At 39.9% G+C, this 19,130-nt stretch overlaps 1 protein-coding gene across 5 annotated transcripts in view; it reads right to left on the reverse strand.

The window, feature by feature from the left end:
• fgf13a (fibroblast growth factor 13a) overlaps positions 1-19,130 on the reverse strand; it is a 100,454-nt gene that overhangs the window by 24,202 nt on the left and 57,122 nt on the right. For 4 of the 5 annotated variants that reach the window (XM_028589794.1, XM_028589795.1, XM_028589797.1 and 1 more), the window contains one exon: positions 1,497-1,607. In XM_028589794.1, the coding sequence (XP_028445595.1) occupies positions 1,497-1,607 (111 nt within the window). Of the gene's footprint in view, positions 1-1,496; positions 1,608-5,031; positions 5,222-19,130 lie in introns of those variants that run through there. The other variant, XM_028589796.1, reaches the window with a different exon arrangement.

A 19,130-nucleotide genomic window follows, 5' to 3' on the forward strand; every position in this document is an offset into this window, starting at 1 on the left:
CTTCTCAGCAAGCTAATGTAGCAAAGATCAATTACTTGGTGTGTGTGTGTGTGTGTGTGCATTTGAGTAGGTCCTCTCCCACCATCACAAGACACCAGTAGCTCCAAGAGGACTGCGCTCTCCGTCACCATGGAGACAAGCGCACCCAGCGCCTAACAACGCTATTTTTGGAGCAGTGCAAAGAGCTTCACTCTTTTTCCTTTTCCTATTCAGCAGCACTCTTTAATTTTCTCTTCAAAAACTATTTTGGTGCCAATGCGGGCTAGTTGTTATGTAAGTCAACAAAAAAGTGAGTCCATGCAGACATGATGGTGTGTGAAGAGAAGTATAACATTGCGTGTGTGTATAGGATGCTGTCACTTCATTACCGTGGTTTCTATTTGCTGCAGCTTGTCTGCTCTGTGTAGTATTAAGTAGTAGTAGTAGTACTAGTAGTAGTAGTAGTAGTAGTAGTAGTAGTATTTTTATCACATCTATTTGCTATCATTTTATTTAGGAAACAAATTCCACACAAATTCCAAGGTGTTGTTCTGCTATGACAACATCCCACTTGCACAGAGCTGTTATTTATATGTAAAAGACACACGCCATCTCCATCAGGGGAGTAATTGAATACAGAGGTAGTAATTCAAAGGTTTCAGAAGTGTTTACATCTGCTTAGTGTCTGGATTATACAATAATATTACATCAAAGCTGTTTCAGTGTGCCATGCAGATCTTTTTCTCAACAATTTTTTGTTGGTATGGGGGGCAAAGTGGATTTTACATAGGTCACCAACTGCAATACTGTTCTAATCTTTAAACGCATGTAATGTTCACTGCACTGTCTAATTATAAGGTGGTCTATTTCTGCTGTATTGTTACCAGAAAAGTGGTTGTGCTGCTTTCATTGATCTTCTCTTTAATCTGTCTATTGGAAAACAAAGAGCTGGTGGGTGTAATGGCGATGATAGGGATGCTTCAAAACATAGTACAAGACAAAACTGGCTCTCACAACAGAGGCAGTGTAGGAGAGTATAAAGCCAATCGTCAGTGTTAAGGTTAACGTAGGATGACTGATTAGATGACATTAACCACTACTAAGTACTGCAGCACGTAAATGCATTGGCAAAGAAGAAGTTCATGTTTTTCTCTGCACTATGAACCAATACTGTTTATCTGCAGGTGTGAAAAAAACTAGCACAGTTTTGAACAGTTTGAATACTTTACAAAACTAACATGCAGCAATTCAGATGGAAAATTCAGCTTTTGTAATGAAACCTAAGTAAGGCAAAGCTACACTGTCTCTCTTAATTCATTTAAGGGGCATGCATTTAATGTTCGAGTTGCCATAATGTTGATACTCCGTAAAATTATACAGTATAGCAAATGCAGTTCTGTCCGTAGTACATAGAATTGACAGTAGCTGAGGTGAAAGGGCCCCTCTGACCAACAGTACAGCATGGCAGTGGATGTATAATAAACATTAAGGGAACACAATCTTAGAGTGAATCTTACTGTAACCATTGTCCTCCTCCTTCGTTCCATCAATGGTTCCATCTGCCTGCAGCTGCAGGTGGAAACCTTGTCGACTGTACAGCTTCGTCACAATCCCCTTCAGCTGTGGCTCTGTGGAAGCAGAGGGGACAGAAAGACAGGAAGACACAAGAATGAAACCACATACTGAAAAGCATTAATGTAGCAATGAGATGTCACCGTAGCCTTCTAAAGGGACATTTTGAAGCTTCATTTTCAGTTTACAGCTCAACGCCATTTTGGAAACGACTGGAGCCACAAAATCCCGTTTAGTTAAAGGGTAGGGAGGCTGGGTGGAGCTGAGGTGGGACAAAAAGGAACAATTACGATGACTGACTGTAATAGGCTGATACTTCTGTCAACCAAGTGAATGCAATCTGCACCAAAAACATGTCAGAAAAAGCTGATTTAACTATTAAGATATGATCTTCTTGTGGAAAAGATTGTTGGGAATCCTGTGTTGTTTGATAGTTTTGGAGCCAGAATGTGGTATCGATTAGAAGAGTTCAAGATACTTTCAGATTGGCTTGACCACTTAGTGGTGGTTGCCCCACTTTATGAAACTAGAGGACTGATATACGCTCTGTGCTTGCTGATATCCTATACTATATGCAAATTCCCCTGTACAATCCTGTAGCCACTTTACAAGGGTCATTTCACTTTTATTATCCAGGGGGTATATAAACAAAATAGCAAGATTTTTGATGAATTGAAACAATACAAGTAACCTTATTCTTGTTCTTGTGTTGTTGTGCTGTTGCTGTGCTGTTAGATCAGACACAGACATTTATGTTAATAGTATTTAATGGCAAAATGGTAAGAACTACAGTTTGATCAATGTTGCTATGTCCACAATAAAGGATTCTATCTTTCCTTTACAGCGGAACAGAGGTGACAAAAAAGGCAGCCCCTAGAGAAATAAGACCACAGGTGGACAAGAGCAAATATCAAATTTTAGAAATGGCTTTGGGGTGGTGTTTTGGCTCAGTGATCTAAGATGGTTGAGGACATTTCTTGTACGTCATCCCCTCTTTCTCTCTCCATGCTTTCCGTCCAATAGATGTCAAATTTCAGAAAAATTATCTTTTAAAAAAGACTGCCTTGGTTTCCAGAAAATCATAATAACGTGTTTGGCATATGTGCATCTAAACAAAACAAAAAAATCCAGTCTGGCTCAACAGATTTGCATTGCTGGGATAAAGCCTGTCTCTCACATCCCGGATGTCCCTCCACATTCGCTATCTCTGCTAACTATTTTGCAAGGGCACCATTGCTGTTTCTGGGGCTTAGCTCCACCCAGGACAGTTGTGATTGGTTTAAAGACATCCAAACAAGCCAGAGCTTTTTTTTCCCCTACCCCAGAATAGATAAGTAGTGTAGCCAGACCATACTGCAGCGCTGATACAGTGCTGTGAAGATACAATGCAAGACTAAAAAAAAACTGGTACATACTAGAATTTGAGTACATTGCATTTAAAATTAAAGTACATTGAAATGTACGTGCAAATGTATCACTTGTGATAAATATAGTGCTCAACATTTCAACGTATTTTTGACATAGAGAAGACGGACCTGGATTTTTTAAAATATCTGTTACTGTAGGAGACTTAAAACAAGGACAAAATAGAATAGTTTTACTAATCAAAAGGGCAAAAGCCACACTGTGTATCTATCAACATATGAAACGAGCCCCAAGACAATAGTTTGACGTGGCAGATAATTTACTTTTGAAGTGGCTGGGCAGTCTGTCTGTGTTGCATCAGTATAATAACCATTCCCTGGTTACTGTCCCTGGTGGAGTGTCCTTTACTGTGGTTTACCACACCTTTCATCTATCCTTTCATCTCACTTGCCTTTCAATACTGCCATTTCTGGCCTTACAAAGGTTACAAAAAAAGAAAGGTCTAAGGCAAAAAGTAAAAAAAAGCCTTTATTTGAGTGACTATTTCATGTTGACTACTACTAGTATATGTTAAAATAGAGCCGAGGAACAACTCACGTGTAGCAGCACAAACAAACAGCATGTTTGTGCATAAAATAATAGCATTAAAAAAATATAGGCTTTTTAACTTTTTGCCAAAAGAGTGCCTTGGACCTTTCTTCTTTTTTAACTTTTGTTCCCTTCCTTAGAGCACCTTCATTATTTGTTTGAACTTCCAAGCACTCCAAACCTTTTCTCTCCTTAACTAACTAAGGTTATGTTTGCTGCAGAGAAGGGTTATTCAGTGTGAACACCGGAAAAATAGTAATTATTCTGTTGTAAAATGTTGCACTTTTCATTATCGAATTATGACACCTAACTGTAGCCTGAACATATGCATCAGATCTACATTGGATGGTTTTCACACATGGACATACATTGAGAAATGTACATATGTCAGCATTTACTGACATGTGCACACTGCATTACCAGACAATGCACCAAACTACATACACGGTCCACACTGTTTTTCCGAAAGATGCCAGTTCTTGTGTTTGGTGTAAGTCACAGACAACGCCTTCTTCTTGGCGCTCATTGTTTCCTCCTTAGAAATGGAAATTGGAAGTGAAAGGGGTGCAACATCTGGACCATATTTATGCTGTTTAATATGCACCATAACCTCCAGGTGCATCATATACGGTTACAAAACAGCTTGGAAATGAATCATGTGGATGAGATTGAATAAAGTTTGGGAGACAACACAGAGCTGAATCTTCGTCGTCATCATTTCCACACACACAAAGAATCTGTCAGAACTAAGAAAAGGTGAGCTTTTGGCCGGAGTATGATATGATCAGATCAGGTATGCAGCCGTGGTCACTTCTGCACTAAGAGAGCGGGTGCTTTAGGCTACAGACACACTTCTGTCACTGCAATAAGAGTGCTTTAAGAGCCACATGTCCTTATTATATTTATAATAAGTGTATGTATATTTATAAAAGCTAAGTTATGACAATCAGGTCCCGCTTATTTTGTCTTATCTGACAAGTATTTTTTTAATTGGATACATATCAGCGACAAAGAACTTGGCCAACAGTATATAGGAAAATATAACTTTTGAGCTAATTATGAGGTCTGCTTACAGACGCCTGCTTATTTAAATCTAAATAAACATGTGTCTCTCTTATATCTAAATTATGACCCAAAGGTAGCATACATGGAAAACTCATTTGGAAACTCATAATACAGATTTTTTTTATTAATTACATGTGATGAAGTGATTTCCAAAATGGACTTAATAAGCGCTTATGTATATCTTGTCCAGTGTTGCCTGAATAAATGAAGGATTAAGGAAGGATGAAGTAGTTTAATATATCCCTCAGCAGTCTGAGATGCCAAAGGTGACTTCTCTGTGGACAAACTTTATAAGGGAGCCCCGTCATTCTCCCACCAACTTTAGTCATTCATTTTTTTGCATAGCAATAGAGCAGTACTCAGTATGTTCTATGTTGTTTGGATGCTTTTTGAAATATAATAGCATCCTACAATAGATAAAGTGTCCTGAGTACAATAGCCTGACAAAATTGCACAACAGACCTGGTCGTCTTCTTCGCCTCTTCTTTGAGCCAAATAGTTTGACCCGGGAGAAAACGTTCAGTCGACTGGGTTTTTCACAGCTTCCTTTGGCTTTACTGGGGCTGCTAACGCAGCGGCAGGCATTAGACTTCTCTCGCTCCCTCGCCTGCCTTTTCTGCCTTATGAGGGAGCTGGCAATCGCTGCAGCCATGGCCAGTTTGGCTGCGTTTTGTAAAAAAAAAAAAAACTCCGAAGAAGCGTAAAAAGAATCACCCAGAAAACTGGATTCCGAAGTTAAACGTCCAGGCGCACTGGTAACAAACTAAGGCAACTACAACGATTCGTTAAATGAAGAATTTGCCAAGTGGACTATGAAGAGTAGACAATAAAATAGTCCCAGTAGTGCAGTAAAGCCAGTTAGATAATGTCCGAATGAATACTTTTCTCGTGAATGTGGGCTTTATCGAGGAATTGTCCGTTGTATCTCCGAGAAAAAAGTGAAACTTAAAAAAAAATAAACCCACACGTTCCACTGTGAAGCTGTACAAAGACTTTCACCAAAGCACGTTGCATGTTCCTCCAACTCCATTATTTTCTCTGCATCACAACAAATACGCACAAACCCAGTCTCGTAAGCGGTTTAGCATCATCCCACTTAACTACATGGCCGCACACATGGTATGCAGGTAGGCAAATAGTCGTGAATGAACCTCAATGCGACGCCAAAGGATGGAAACACCTGTTTGCAGACACCGGGAGTGTTTGCAGTGCTCTTTATCTGGTTTCTTTAATCCCTCAGTGAAGCTGTCAGAGACTTACACAGCGTTTTAGAAAGGTAAACGCAGAGGCTGGGAACCAATCACTAAATATATTCCATTTGTTTTTCTCTCTTTTGTTGAAGCGAGGCAAAGCAAGACAACAGCAGGCGCATCATTCTGGATGCAGTATCCAAGCACAGCGCAAAGCAAAGACTCTGTGCTGCTCAGAGCATCACACCGACAAGCTGGAGAATGAGCAGTGGGGAGGAGGGAGACGACAGCAAGTTTAACTAGTGAGACACAAACCCAGTCAATGTGCACTGTTAAGAAAATCTCCATATATGCCGTCATATGGGATAATTCGTGTTACTTATCAAGAGAAAGGGGCGTATGGCGTGGGGGCTGGGAGTTGGCAAAGAGGAGAAAAACAAGAGAATGAGAGGAGGGAATACCACAGATTTTCGATTTTTTTATTAGATACAAAGTCACAGAAAAAAACTACTAATCTAACTTTTGTGATGGCGAGCGTCCAACCTTTTTATTTTTTTTATTCCATCTTAATTTTACAAGCAAGTCATTAAGAACAGGTTCTTATTCGCAATGGCGGCCTGACAAGTGACAAAGCCACTTAGGGGGAAGGGAAGGAGGGCTAGGAAACAATATACATTAGACATACAACCTGGACTACGGGCCGTAAAAAGATTAATTATAGCCTAATTATAAAAAAAATGTGATTTCCCGCTTTAGCGTGCAGATAACTGCGAGGGATAAAACAGCAGGTAGCCATCATCAGACGTCAGCAGTGATGTTAATGCAAGAAGAATATAGTGGAATAAGCAGTAATAGGATAGGATGAAATAACATAAACAGCCTTAAATTGGTGGATTATACGCCATCACAAATTCTCATATAATTACACTATAGAGAAGCTGAATATCCATGGCATTCCATCTTTAAGGCGTCTATCCTCATATTGTCCTTCAATTGGTTACCACTGGTAAATTATGAATTTAGATCATAAAAATGCCATCTGAAAACAGTGCTACATTATGTGTGTCCTGACACTGACGTCTCTGACATGTCCACCCCTGACTGCCGGCCTCAATTCTCACTTGCTTCCCCTCAGTCCTGGATTGGCAGCCTAACCAGTGGTGCCATCTGCAGTCCTCAACGAAAACTGTCGTAGACGTTGCATTTTCTTTCCTCTGATTAATTAGGTGCCAATAACACAACTCAAGATTTAGCATTTCAGGTCGCTTAATCTTAAGAAAACAGAACTAGCAGTGAAATAGAAGTAAATAGAACAACTCTCTAAAACTAAACATTACAACTAAAATATATATCTCATACCCGTGTTCTGAATAAACACAAAAGCTCTAATCAAACAGCGCCAAAACTCCAGAGAAGATATAGTGTAAAGTGCTCCAACTGTTTATCGTTTAAGGCATCTCCACTTCAGCACCACGGACAGCTCCAAGGCGGTTAACTACTACAGTAGCCTACAAAGAAAAACGCCACTTATCAATAGAATAAAATACTACTAAAACTATAACTAACATATCTAAAAACCATATACAACATTTTACTCAAGATAACTTTATTAGCTTTGTCTCAACCACACTTAAACCTATTTTGAAGATTAAAAAAGGCAACAAAAAAAAAAGTGCAGTAAATGCAGTAAATTTTAAAACAAAAACAGCAGCCTACCTGAAACTGATTTTCTCAATGGAAAAGTCATGATTCTCTACAGCGATGCCAAAGCAGTGACTCGGATACTTGCAGCGTTTGGGTAGTGGAGTGAAAGCGAGAAGTCTACATTCAGAAGTTCAATCCACTGTCAGACAACTGTCAGAGGCGTAGTGGGAGAGAAAGCATCGAGGCGTGGCCACCAACAGGAAGATCATTACAGGACATTAGCGACATGCCATTATGACTTCTAAAATGCTCATTAAACATTCATTTAGAGGTATTGTTGATCCGGCTAACACGGGCGTGTGTTTACTGTATTGCTGCGCATTGGTCGGATTGAAGAAAAGTGATCGAAAATGCAGGCTGAGATTGTACTTCCTTCTTGGGGCAGGGAAGACTTTGCTCTCATATTACAAAAAAACGATGTAAAATGATCCGATAATGCGTTGACTAAACCGGTTATACAGGCCTGTCCACTTTGGACTGAAAAATATCGATGTACAATCAACTAAGACAACATGCATTATAGGCAAAGTGTTTTCACAAAGACAATCCTCTGTTCTGCGAAACTGTAGAGGACGTTTCTTTTGTTCACAAATCGGCCTAATACTGAGATTGACCAAACATGGCATGTTGTTTTCTAGCATCAAGGCATAAATGATCAATGCAATGCATGGTCTCTTGGCTTATACAGCTCTATTTCGTATCAATCCAATTATGTAAGGCACAATACTGCTTATTTTGTACGATTTTGAAACCTAATTTTACATACTTGGCGATTTTATAATCATTTAAATTTGGGTGGTTTGGGTTTCTGTGGTGTGAAAACTAAGAATACATATTTATTGTTGCTTTACCAGGACTTTAAATGTTGAATATATCTTTATAGATGTGATTACAGAAGTGAAAGTAGATTTATTGATTCCCTGTATGTAATGAAAGACTAAACAATGAACAAGATATAATGAGCCTTACACTTAGTACTTAGTGTAAGTGGACTTTGGTGCCCACTGACTATGAGCAGCTTTGAACACTAGATGGAGCAAGTGGACAGGCTATCAAGAGCAGTAGATTCACCCTAAAGGAAATATCCACCTAAAACAACATAACTCGAGTCATTTATTAAACATGTACCTCTTTACACAGAGCACCAGTACAATATAATAATAATAATAATGGAATCACAATTTGGTCTGTTCACATGAAATTAGCTGCTGACTCTTTGATCTTGATGAACATCACTTTAACATGCAAATGTGTTTCATGATTTAATGTAGCTCATAGTCAGAAAATGTCCAGTAAAAATCACCACTACTCATAAAGTAGTTCCAGGATTTATCTATAAATTACCATAATGCACAACTACTATTTATTTACAATTACAAATACCTATCTGCAATAATCTTAAAACGCAAGATGCTGACCAGACAGCAATGTGGACAAAAGCTATTTTTGTGATTATGTACTAAAACTAGATAGCAACATAAATAATTCATGGCATTTACAAGGGATGTGGCTCAAATGACATGAGGCATGCTCTAGAGATGAAAGCATTTGTTTTCCTTTTTTTTTATAAGTGATTTTTTCTTATACTGTTTTACAGTCATTAATGTTCTGCTTAATGGCATAGAGGGAATTTAATCTTTAACCCCACACATAAAAGATGCTCGCCCAACGTTAAACTGGGCTTTATAAAATCATAATTATTTCAAGAACAGCCGGTACCTTAATATATAGTCACTATTATATCTATAGGGGCAATCTTCACTGTAATTAGAAATAGGATGCTTACAAAGATAGGCTTTCATAAAACCAAGAGAAACCAAAGCTATTAACTCAAGCAATACCGCAATACACAATAAAACATTTTCATTGATAAGAAAGCAGTCTAAGAATAAGCATATGTTTCTCTTTGTGAAGCATAACTACATTTTTTTCCTTTCCTTTAGCCAGTGATAACCTAAACAATGTAACACTGTTAATTGGTTCAGCCAAGAATGTTGTAATGTTTTAGTGCTGTTATAATCAATACTGCACAATTTCCTCATTCCCTTCCATCTCTGTGTTGAGCTCACAGGAAACGTTTTACACGGCAAAAACAGTCTAGTACTACAGTTTCAGTAGAGCTGTATATCTTTCACATACGTAACATAAATAAGTGGTTTATAAGTAAAGTAGGTTCTTAATATTACTGTATATGTGCAATACACTGGAAGTCCTTGTCAAATGTGATCTTTCCTACTAAAAAAGTGCACAATGAACCTCTATACTCCAACCTGATTTACACTGCAGCATATAGTATCACTGCCTTGTACGATCTGATACCTCTAATTCTGCCATGAGCAAACACAGACAGACTCAATACTACCAGAAGCAAATCCCAGGTTTTGCTTCAGTCATCCCACTACTGATAAACCTGGGCCATCACTCAGACAGACAGGGTGGCTCTTCAGGAGGATGGCTGGCGTTATCACTGACAGTTAGGAGGACAGAAAGAGGCGATGAAAGTTAGGCTGCATTGTACAACAGTGACACTAATCAAACACCTAAGATGATACTAAAAAAAGTGCAAATGTGTATAGGCCTGATAAGGTCTGTCACTCTGTCAGGCCTTTTTTTAGCAGAAGCCAAGCAATGATGGAGGAGAAAACAATACAAAATAGCATAACATGGCACACGTGGAAATGGTGAGATAAGTACAGGATAGAGATGTTTTATTTTTTAAATAGGCAAGGTGTTAAAACAAAAATAGTATAAATCATAGAAATTAGTTTTTTCCTAATTCCGTCTGTATTACTTTATATTCATAAGTCTCTGAAGAAAATATAGCTCTAGTCCCCTTTTGTCTTGCAAAAAGACAAAAGAGGACTATAGCTATCTGCCTGCTATATTTGACTCACCTGACGTCTACCACAGACTTAAAGTGTGCTAATTTGCAAGTGAAAGTTGGCCACTGATGAGCGTTTCATTCATGAACTATGCTGTCGCAAAATAAAATCGGTCTCAAAACATACAGACACAAGTGACCTCTATAACCTACACCTGTAGACCCTATAAATAAGACAAGCAAGAAAGACACAAGGACATTCATTCACAAACACACACACACACACACACACACACACACACACACACACACACACACACACACACAGAAAAACTGCCTCCTTGTCTATGTGAGTGAGTGTGTGTGCGTGTGTGTGTGTGTACTTTGGTTGCTTGTGTAGCAATGTGCCATGGGCACATTAATTACTGTAGTGCCCCAGAATGCCAGTCTACTGTGGCCTCCCGGGGGCACCTTCACTGTACTGTACTGCACTCACACACATACACACACAGTGACATAATAATTGAGATTAACTAAAAGGGCACACTTCTGTTAGCTTTCATCATAATGCAATCATAGTATGGGTGATGTGTACAATAAACTCTGTATCACAAAAGGAAATAGTCCAAACCTACAACACATGCTAAATTGTTTTGTTTTGCAATATACTAAAATGTATAACATTTTTAACCGTCCGAGATGAGATTTAGATTTACTACACTACTTTACTGCTAAAAGGTACGTTTAAGAGACAGAACTGTGAGAAAGTGTACTGCAGAAACTTCTGTCATAGAAAACCTAGTGTTTACTCTTACATAAACTGTTCAGACATAGTCCTACGAAAGCACCACTCAGGCTGCAAACACCCCTAACTGTGCAGGGACCACATGACTTCACAGAGATCCAGAAGGTCCCAGCACCCTGCTGCTCTTGTCATTTCTGGCCACTAGAGAGCAGAGCTCCAAAGTAAAAGTGGGAGATAGGCCTGTGTGCTTCCAAGGTTGAGCACTGTGTTGACCTTTGTATCATAAATATAACCAAACAATGAAAGCTATCTCTTCTCATTAATAACCCAAGGCTGTCATGATAACACCCAGGGTTTAATTAATTTTTAAAGTCATAGAGAAAAGTGGCCTCCGAGGGCAAACACTATATAAATGGGGAGGTTAACCTTGCTCATGGTGTGTAATAGAGGGCAAAGTTGCATACTAGGATTGTGCCACCGATAATATCGAGATATTAACTCTCCAAGCAAATGCATATCTTAACATACCATTGGAAACTGCAATAGCAGGATTTTTAGTTGAACCTCTCAGTAGAGAGTGAGGGGATAAAGTGAAATATCAGGGGAAAAAGGAATGATCTCTGATAAAGGGTTGCTGCTCAAACCATTCAGCCCTTTGGCAGCATTTTACTAGCTGTCTGCTTACGTGCGTGTGCTGGTACAGTAAATCCACTATAACAGCAGCTTGCAGCATGCTAGGCCACCAGTGCCATAGTGATACCACGCGTTACCATGGAGACTCCACATACGTAAGAGGGTGTGTGTGGAAGATAGACAGAGTGTGCACTGAGAATGGGGGTTGGATACTACAGAACAAGAAGCCATAAGTCACTGGAGATTCCTGTAGAGGAGGGGGGGTAGAATACAGTCATGGCCGGCTGCTAGACTCATGGCAATGCTTGGTTGTAAGGTGTGAACGTGATGTGATGGATCATACAGAGGGCTGTGTTCAAGACGTGAAAGCAAAGAGTTATTAGTAGGAGCTAACCATCAGCGAGGAACAGTTATATGTCACATCTTTTAATATGCTTGAACTCTTAGATATCATGGATCATCAATGTGCTTTATTTTTGTGTGTTTTATCCCGTGTCTAAAGCGCCAGAACGATTTGAGTCATTTATTAAAAGGGTAAATGTAGTTTTTAGTCGCAGTGAAAATAACATAAACAAATATATTTTTAAACATCAATAACAGTCTGCTCCTCATTAAACCACCACCAGTTCTATCTGTATCTTACTTTAAAACAACAAAACTAATTAGAAGCATATGAACACAAAGTCTGGCATTTTTCATCTAACCTCTCACCTTTTGTATAACAACTGACTTCAAAGTCTTCGTCTACTGAGCAGTCCTGCCATATTTTCTCTCGCACAGAGAGAATAACTGTAGATATTTTTGCTACCCAAGTGAAAGGATCATAATTGTATTTCATACATCAATAAAAGCTAAATATGGCACTGAAACATAGAACTGAAACTATTTCAGGAGCTGAGGATCTGTCTGCTTGATAATGAGACAAATAGATGAGGCGGTGCACTGCGGAATAATGTTTATTCTTAGATGTTTATTTGCAATCTGGACCTTCACTGCTAAATGCAAGAGTCATAAAGTGGGAGAAAACGAGGTTATGATCATCTTAGAAAGTGGAATTTCAATGAATCTTCATCCACGTGCGACGTACATATTTATGCAGTTATTTCATTTTGTAAATAGGTCATTTTAACCATTAACTACAAGAATTTCCACCAGTGTGATTATGATAGGTCACTGAAATTGAGGACATTACAAACACAAGGACATAATGAGAGGTTCATTTTTTTTCTTTTGCTATCTATACTATCTTTCTGTCTTTTATTTGTGGTCCAAAATATTTCATTCTCAGCCTAATAAGCAGTGATGTGATGTTCACATTACAGGTGCTTTATGCTGAAAATTAAAATGTTTATATGTTCCTCTTTAACCTGTACTGTCAATTAGAAAATAACAATTCACTTGCATGGTAGGTGTTTGGGAGTAGATCAAATTAGCTCATCTTTGCAGGTACTTTGTATACCCTTTGGCAGATATCAGTGAATAGAGCACAGCAAATACACTAGTGAATATATTTATTCACACAAGCTTTGCTTTACAATCTGTCACTTATTAATTGAACTGTATGTGAGGTACATAATTTAGCTGGGAAGCATACTGTGGGCTTTCACATGCTATGGCTTTAGCACTCTTGGTGTCTGTACAGTACTGTATGTGTGTGTGTGTGTGTGTGTGTGTGTGTGTATCTGTAAGGCTGTAATGATGTGAAGAAATCTCAATCAGAGGCACCAAACGGTGTGTGAAATGGCCAGAGTTCAGACAGCAGCCTGCTCGGAATGACTAATGCTGTACCAGCGATGTGCTCTCATTGCCCCCGACACAAGACTGTTAAACTTCAGGCCATAGAGGCTCCCTATTTCTCTTGTCTTCTAACCAGCTGACCCTTACTTCCCTTCAAAATTAATTTAAAAAAAAGATGTAGATGGTTGGTGAGACCTTGAAGCGGATTCTCTCTGATAATAACAAAGTCTGGCACATCCTCTTTGTTCCTCAGGTGCCCTAAGCAGGAATATGAGAAAGCAGCAGCTTTATTTAATACTCAGGATCGGTTATGAAACATCAATGAGATGATGTCAGCAGGCTATGGTTTTGTTTGGGCCACTAATGGAAATTGAAATTCTCATTGCAGTTCTCATGTACCCTGGGCGATTGTAGTTGAATCATAGCCAATATTGTTGTAAGCCTTAGGAAGGTGGCTAAAAGTCCCTGAGACTGATTGCTGTGTATGGAGACTTAGACTGTGCAAATTTTCTAAACAGCAGCAGATCTTACAGAACTAAAGCCACATTGTAAGGTTGATTCAATAAACAAGAGGTCACAGTTCAAAACGATTACAATAATGATGTAATTTTGTACATACTATACTGTACACAATCAGCTTGGTGCATATGATGCCTGTTTCTAGGTTAGCAGCAGCACACAGTCTCTAATGCCACATTACTTTTCCATCAGCTAGCTGAGGCAGAACGAGTGGAAGATAAGAACATACAGTGTGATGTATGCACACATGCGCTTGTGCATGTAGATAATTCAAAAAGCACACATAGATACATACATAATAGACACACACATGCACACACAGGCAGCCAGCCTGCCAAAGCTAATAGTAGTCTCTAAATGCCTGTTATCAGAACAACATCCAGTATCTATCTTTGCCAGCATCACAACAGGAGGTAGCCGGAGGAGGAAATCAAGTGCGGGAGATGATCCCTTGACAAAATGGATGACTGAACAGTAACGTATGAATCATAGATGGTGAGTCAATAAAATCCCTTGGCAATACCCATCACAGTGGCAAAGCTACAGAGAGACGACATTTAGCAGTTGAGAGACCATAAACAACAACATCACTTTTATTCTATTACAAGTTATCCCTCCTCCATTAACCAGAAGACACCCAGAAAATGGGCTCTTGTCACAGTGAAGAGGTACATCTGGTATCAAAGAGAAGTCAAGGAAGAGTGCTGCAGCCAAAATAAAGAAGCTCAGACTTTTTGAAAGTTTGTATTAATAACTCCATGCTAATTATACCCCTTCTAGCAAGAGCAGTCTTAGTCCCAGAATACAGTAAGTGAAGTGATGTCGTCCTACATATCTTTTCCAGTATGACACATCAAGGAAAGTAATGGAGTGAGATTAAAGGCATCATCTCAGACACCAGCAGGCTTAAACTGTCTTCTTACTGGAGACACAGAGGAAAGCTCTGAGACTGGCACAAGAGCACAAGGTCATGCTTGCTTCTTTTTTAAGAGTTGCTATCTTAGGACTCATTGTTGTCTTAGGTGATGGGCACTTCTTGCTCACTTGGTGAGAACTCCTGTCTAGGCGTTTGTCATCTCTTTCATCCAAGTATCTGTAATAGACCCTGATCTTTTCTATTAACCAGATCCCTGTCCTCAGAATAACCCTTTTACATCCCTTGTCTGGCCTCAAGAATAACTGTGAATATTATGCAACAAGGTCAAATGTGCAGTGCAGTGAACTCGGTGTGAACATTAATGAAGCTCATTAAGTCTGGTTACACACTCTTTATTTTCCCTGCTATTGATACATTTCCTCGAGGAAGGTATTGGGGGTTTCATTCCCCTGACTGCAGATCTGAGAGACAGGGAAGCTGCATGGAGAAAAATGGTTCTTCCTACAAAAAGCGTTGAATAGTTGTTTATTGGTTCTACATCTCCGATCTCTGGCACTACACTTGAGTTTAAAATGATTATTTATATTTAAAAAAGATCAGAATGAAATTGCATGGTTCCGTATGGCATGGATTATTTCAATGTACTCAAAAGCCCAACGTGTTAGGTGGAAAAGATCAACTAAGCTGAATGACACGAAAGGGACATGACTCAACCTATGGGAGTGGGTGGGTAAATAGGTCATGTTCCCTATCCAACACGGAGTTTCTCACTTTTCACTTTCAATCCCTGCGCTTGTTAGGAAAGTCAGCACACAGAGAAATCAATGGAAACATAATGACAATGGATGGTATTGGACCAGTGTTTGGTATTTAGCAGGTGGGAGGAGCTGTGCAGAGCTGATAAGGAACCCCACAGAGGAATGAAAAAGTAGGACAAAACACAGCAGTAAAGCAGTAATGGCTCTCTGTGGTCTTTAGTAGGTATATAATATCAAATGCAACCCTGTTACAGAATAGCATTGAACTTCAAAATCATAATCAAGTCTGCAGCAATAACACATGTTGTCTAATCCCTTTGTGGACATTACATCATATTATTGCAGATATTAACACCAGCCACCAGCCAAATGCTTGATAACTATACTGGTTACTGGTAATCACAGTACTGTGTCTAGTAACAGTGTTTTTAATGACTTTTATTTTGCTAAAATAAAATAAATAAAGTAAAACTAATAAATAATATAAATAAACTCCTTGTTTCGCTAACCTTGTGGTAAAATTGCAGCCCACATGCTTTACCTCTGTTGTTTGTTTACATAACTGACTCACGGGGAAGGCAAAATGTTTCCGCACCCTTCCTTCAGGGAAGTAGGAAGATTTTCTGTTGTTCCTCCGTCATCTCCGACTCCGGCTGCGTTCTTTGAATGACTGAATAATTACACAATGTCCCTCGTTCTCTCCGACCGGGAATAATCACACAATTTCCCTCGTTCTCTCTGGGATCCTTCTTCTATCAGGCCATATAGCCAGATTGACCCAATGTGGCATGCAGTGAGTCAGAGGTCATGCTTTAAGATGAATTAATGATTGCACTAAGCCATCTGCTACCGATTGAAGGATCAGTGCAAATGACTGGAACCCATATCATATTACTAAGGCTAAGATCCCCAAGCAACACAGCTGGTTGTGGTATTTTGTATGTGAAGCTCTGTCAGTTTACAAAAGTAGCTGCCACAAACATGCACTCATATTCAACAAGTCAGAACAAGTTTGTCTCAGTAATGCTGGATCAGATTTGTACCACAGATTGTAGGGAAATGACCATTCCTGAATATCTGGGCATGACCTGTGACACAAATCAGGTTCAGTGTCTGTGTTTGCAATTAAGGAGATAACATGGGGAGATTATGACATATTAACCAATGCTTTGGCAGTTGGATGGCACAGATTAGAGATGGGAGGCTGCGTGACACTGGCCTGTTGTAATGATGGTTTACGTGTGGTCATCTGTACTGCCGAAGGACTACCTTCCTGCATGTCTGATTGCTAGCTATTACATCATACTACACATACAGCTGAGGCCTGTGACATCCTACTCACAAACACCGATAGAACAGAGCCAGGAGCCATTTCTAGTATTACCAATATATTGAGGAGGAACAAGACCCCAAAATACTTGAACTCCTTTGCTTGGGGCAGAATGTCCCAACCCAGATGGAGCAATCCACCATTTTCCTGCAGAGAACCATGGCCTCAGACTTTGAGATGCTGACTTTCATCCCAACCGCTTCACACTCTGCTGCCCCAGTGCGTGCTGGAGGTCATGGTCTGATGAAGCAAACAGAACCACATCATGCATGCAAAGAGAAGAGATGCAATTCTGGACAAAACGGATACTCTCCTCTCCACCCTGCCTGCACCTTGAGATCCTGTTAATGAAAATCACAAACAGAATTGGTGACAAGGGACAACTCTGGCAGAGGCAATCACAAACAGAATTGGTGACAAGGGACAACTCTGGCAGAGGCCAACACCCACTAACAACGTGCTTGACTTTGTACCGAGTATATGGACACAGCTGGTCAGGATGGAACCCGCATTACTCCTCCTGGATCGGTCGGATCCTCCTTTCTAGCATCCTGGAATAAACTTTCCCGGGGAGGCTGAGCCATGTGATGTCCCGATAATTGGAGCAGACCCTCCAGCCCCCTTTTTTAAAATGGGAAGCACCACCATAGTCTGCCATTCCACAGGCACTATCCCCAACCTCCACGGAACACTCAAGAGGAGTGTCAGACAACCAAAACAGCCCAACACTGTACTGGACCATCACGGTGAAGAAGGAGCTGTGCATCGTGGTAGACCCAAAACATGCTGCATAGATTATATATCTCATCAAAGAGGTGAAAAACATTGCTGGGGACTAAGGAGAAAGCGTCTGAAATACTTTCCTTAGCCTTCTGCTCCCGCAACCCGGCCGATAAACCGATGAAACTCGTAAGTAACATTTAGTTGCCATTTTTGATTCACATTGTAGCACTCTAACCTATTAGAACATTTAGAACACTTATTTTTTTACCTTTTGAGAAAAACGAGAGAGAGAGACAGCTGTAAATGTATGCTGGCCGGGCCTGATGAGATGTGCAATGTCTAATTATCTCTCGAGCCAGTGGATTAGCAAGCTAACACTAATAGCTGCCATAAGGCCATACTGCAGGTCCCGGAGAACAGACGCACACAGACCCTCACACTCACACACTCACACAAAGCTCAAAAATGCAGATCAGACAGACAAGAGCAACCAGAAAATTCTCCTCATACAAAGGAGGATAGATGTGCTGTCTTTTAGTACTTAAAATGAAGGGGTTTGTTGCTATATGATGGTCAATGAGGCAACAGCAGAAGGCACTGAGGCCAGGAGGAAGCAAAGGGAGGACATTTGGCAGAGGGGTCTATGGGATCATTTAGGTTGGACAATGCATGGTTGGCTGAGTAGTGGTAAAACGTTGCTATGTGCGTCATCTGTCTTCATTACTGCAATTGTTTGCATGTGTATATACATATGCGTTTGTATGTGAGCATGCATCCTGCTGTGTCTCCCGTGCCTGACAGCTAAGGTTAACCACAAATGCAACACCTCTAGGTTGTTTATTCAGTCCAATGCCCCAGCCTGTCCCGCTTGGTCGCTCGTATGCGTGCTGTAAAATTAGATTTGGGTCTAAGATAATGACTCGCGGGCTCATGTTCACAGCATACTGATATAAGACAACCGACTGAGGGTGTGTGTTTGTGTGTAGTGAGAAGGATTAAGAATAACAATGCTGTATGACACAGGAACACTACACTCTGCTGGAGCTGGTTGGAGGTGAAAGGCACGTCATACAGGCCAATATACTTACTTTCATCAGGGCTCATTTGACAAACACCTGCAGACGGTAATAGAGGAGCACTATACAGTAGACCTTAGTGAAGTGTAACGCATGCTGGCGGGAGCTGATGAAAGGGAGATGTTTGCCAATTGGGAAAGCAAGAGAGAGCACTCTTTGACAGGTGACGAATTATCATTTTATTACCAGTATGCATTATTTATTTCTAACCCATCTATTGTTCTGGCACATACATTTACAATGGCCTTAAGCGATAACACTGGGCCGCTAATGATAGAACGAATATGATATGATGTTTGAGAAGATTGCTCTACATTTAATAAGTATTAACATGCTCAAGTGTTTTCATTTAATATTAGCTTTTTCTTGTAACAACAGATCCATGCCATTATACTTATTATATACAAATAATTATGCAAATCCTAAATTTGAGTGACCGAAAGAGGTC

The sequence above is a fragment of the Perca flavescens genome, chromosome 10, assembly GCF_004354835.1.
Source record: "Perca flavescens isolate YP-PL-M2 chromosome 10, PFLA_1.0, whole genome shotgun sequence".
Classification (NCBI taxonomy): domain Eukaryota; kingdom Metazoa; phylum Chordata; class Actinopteri; order Perciformes; family Percidae; genus Perca; species Perca flavescens.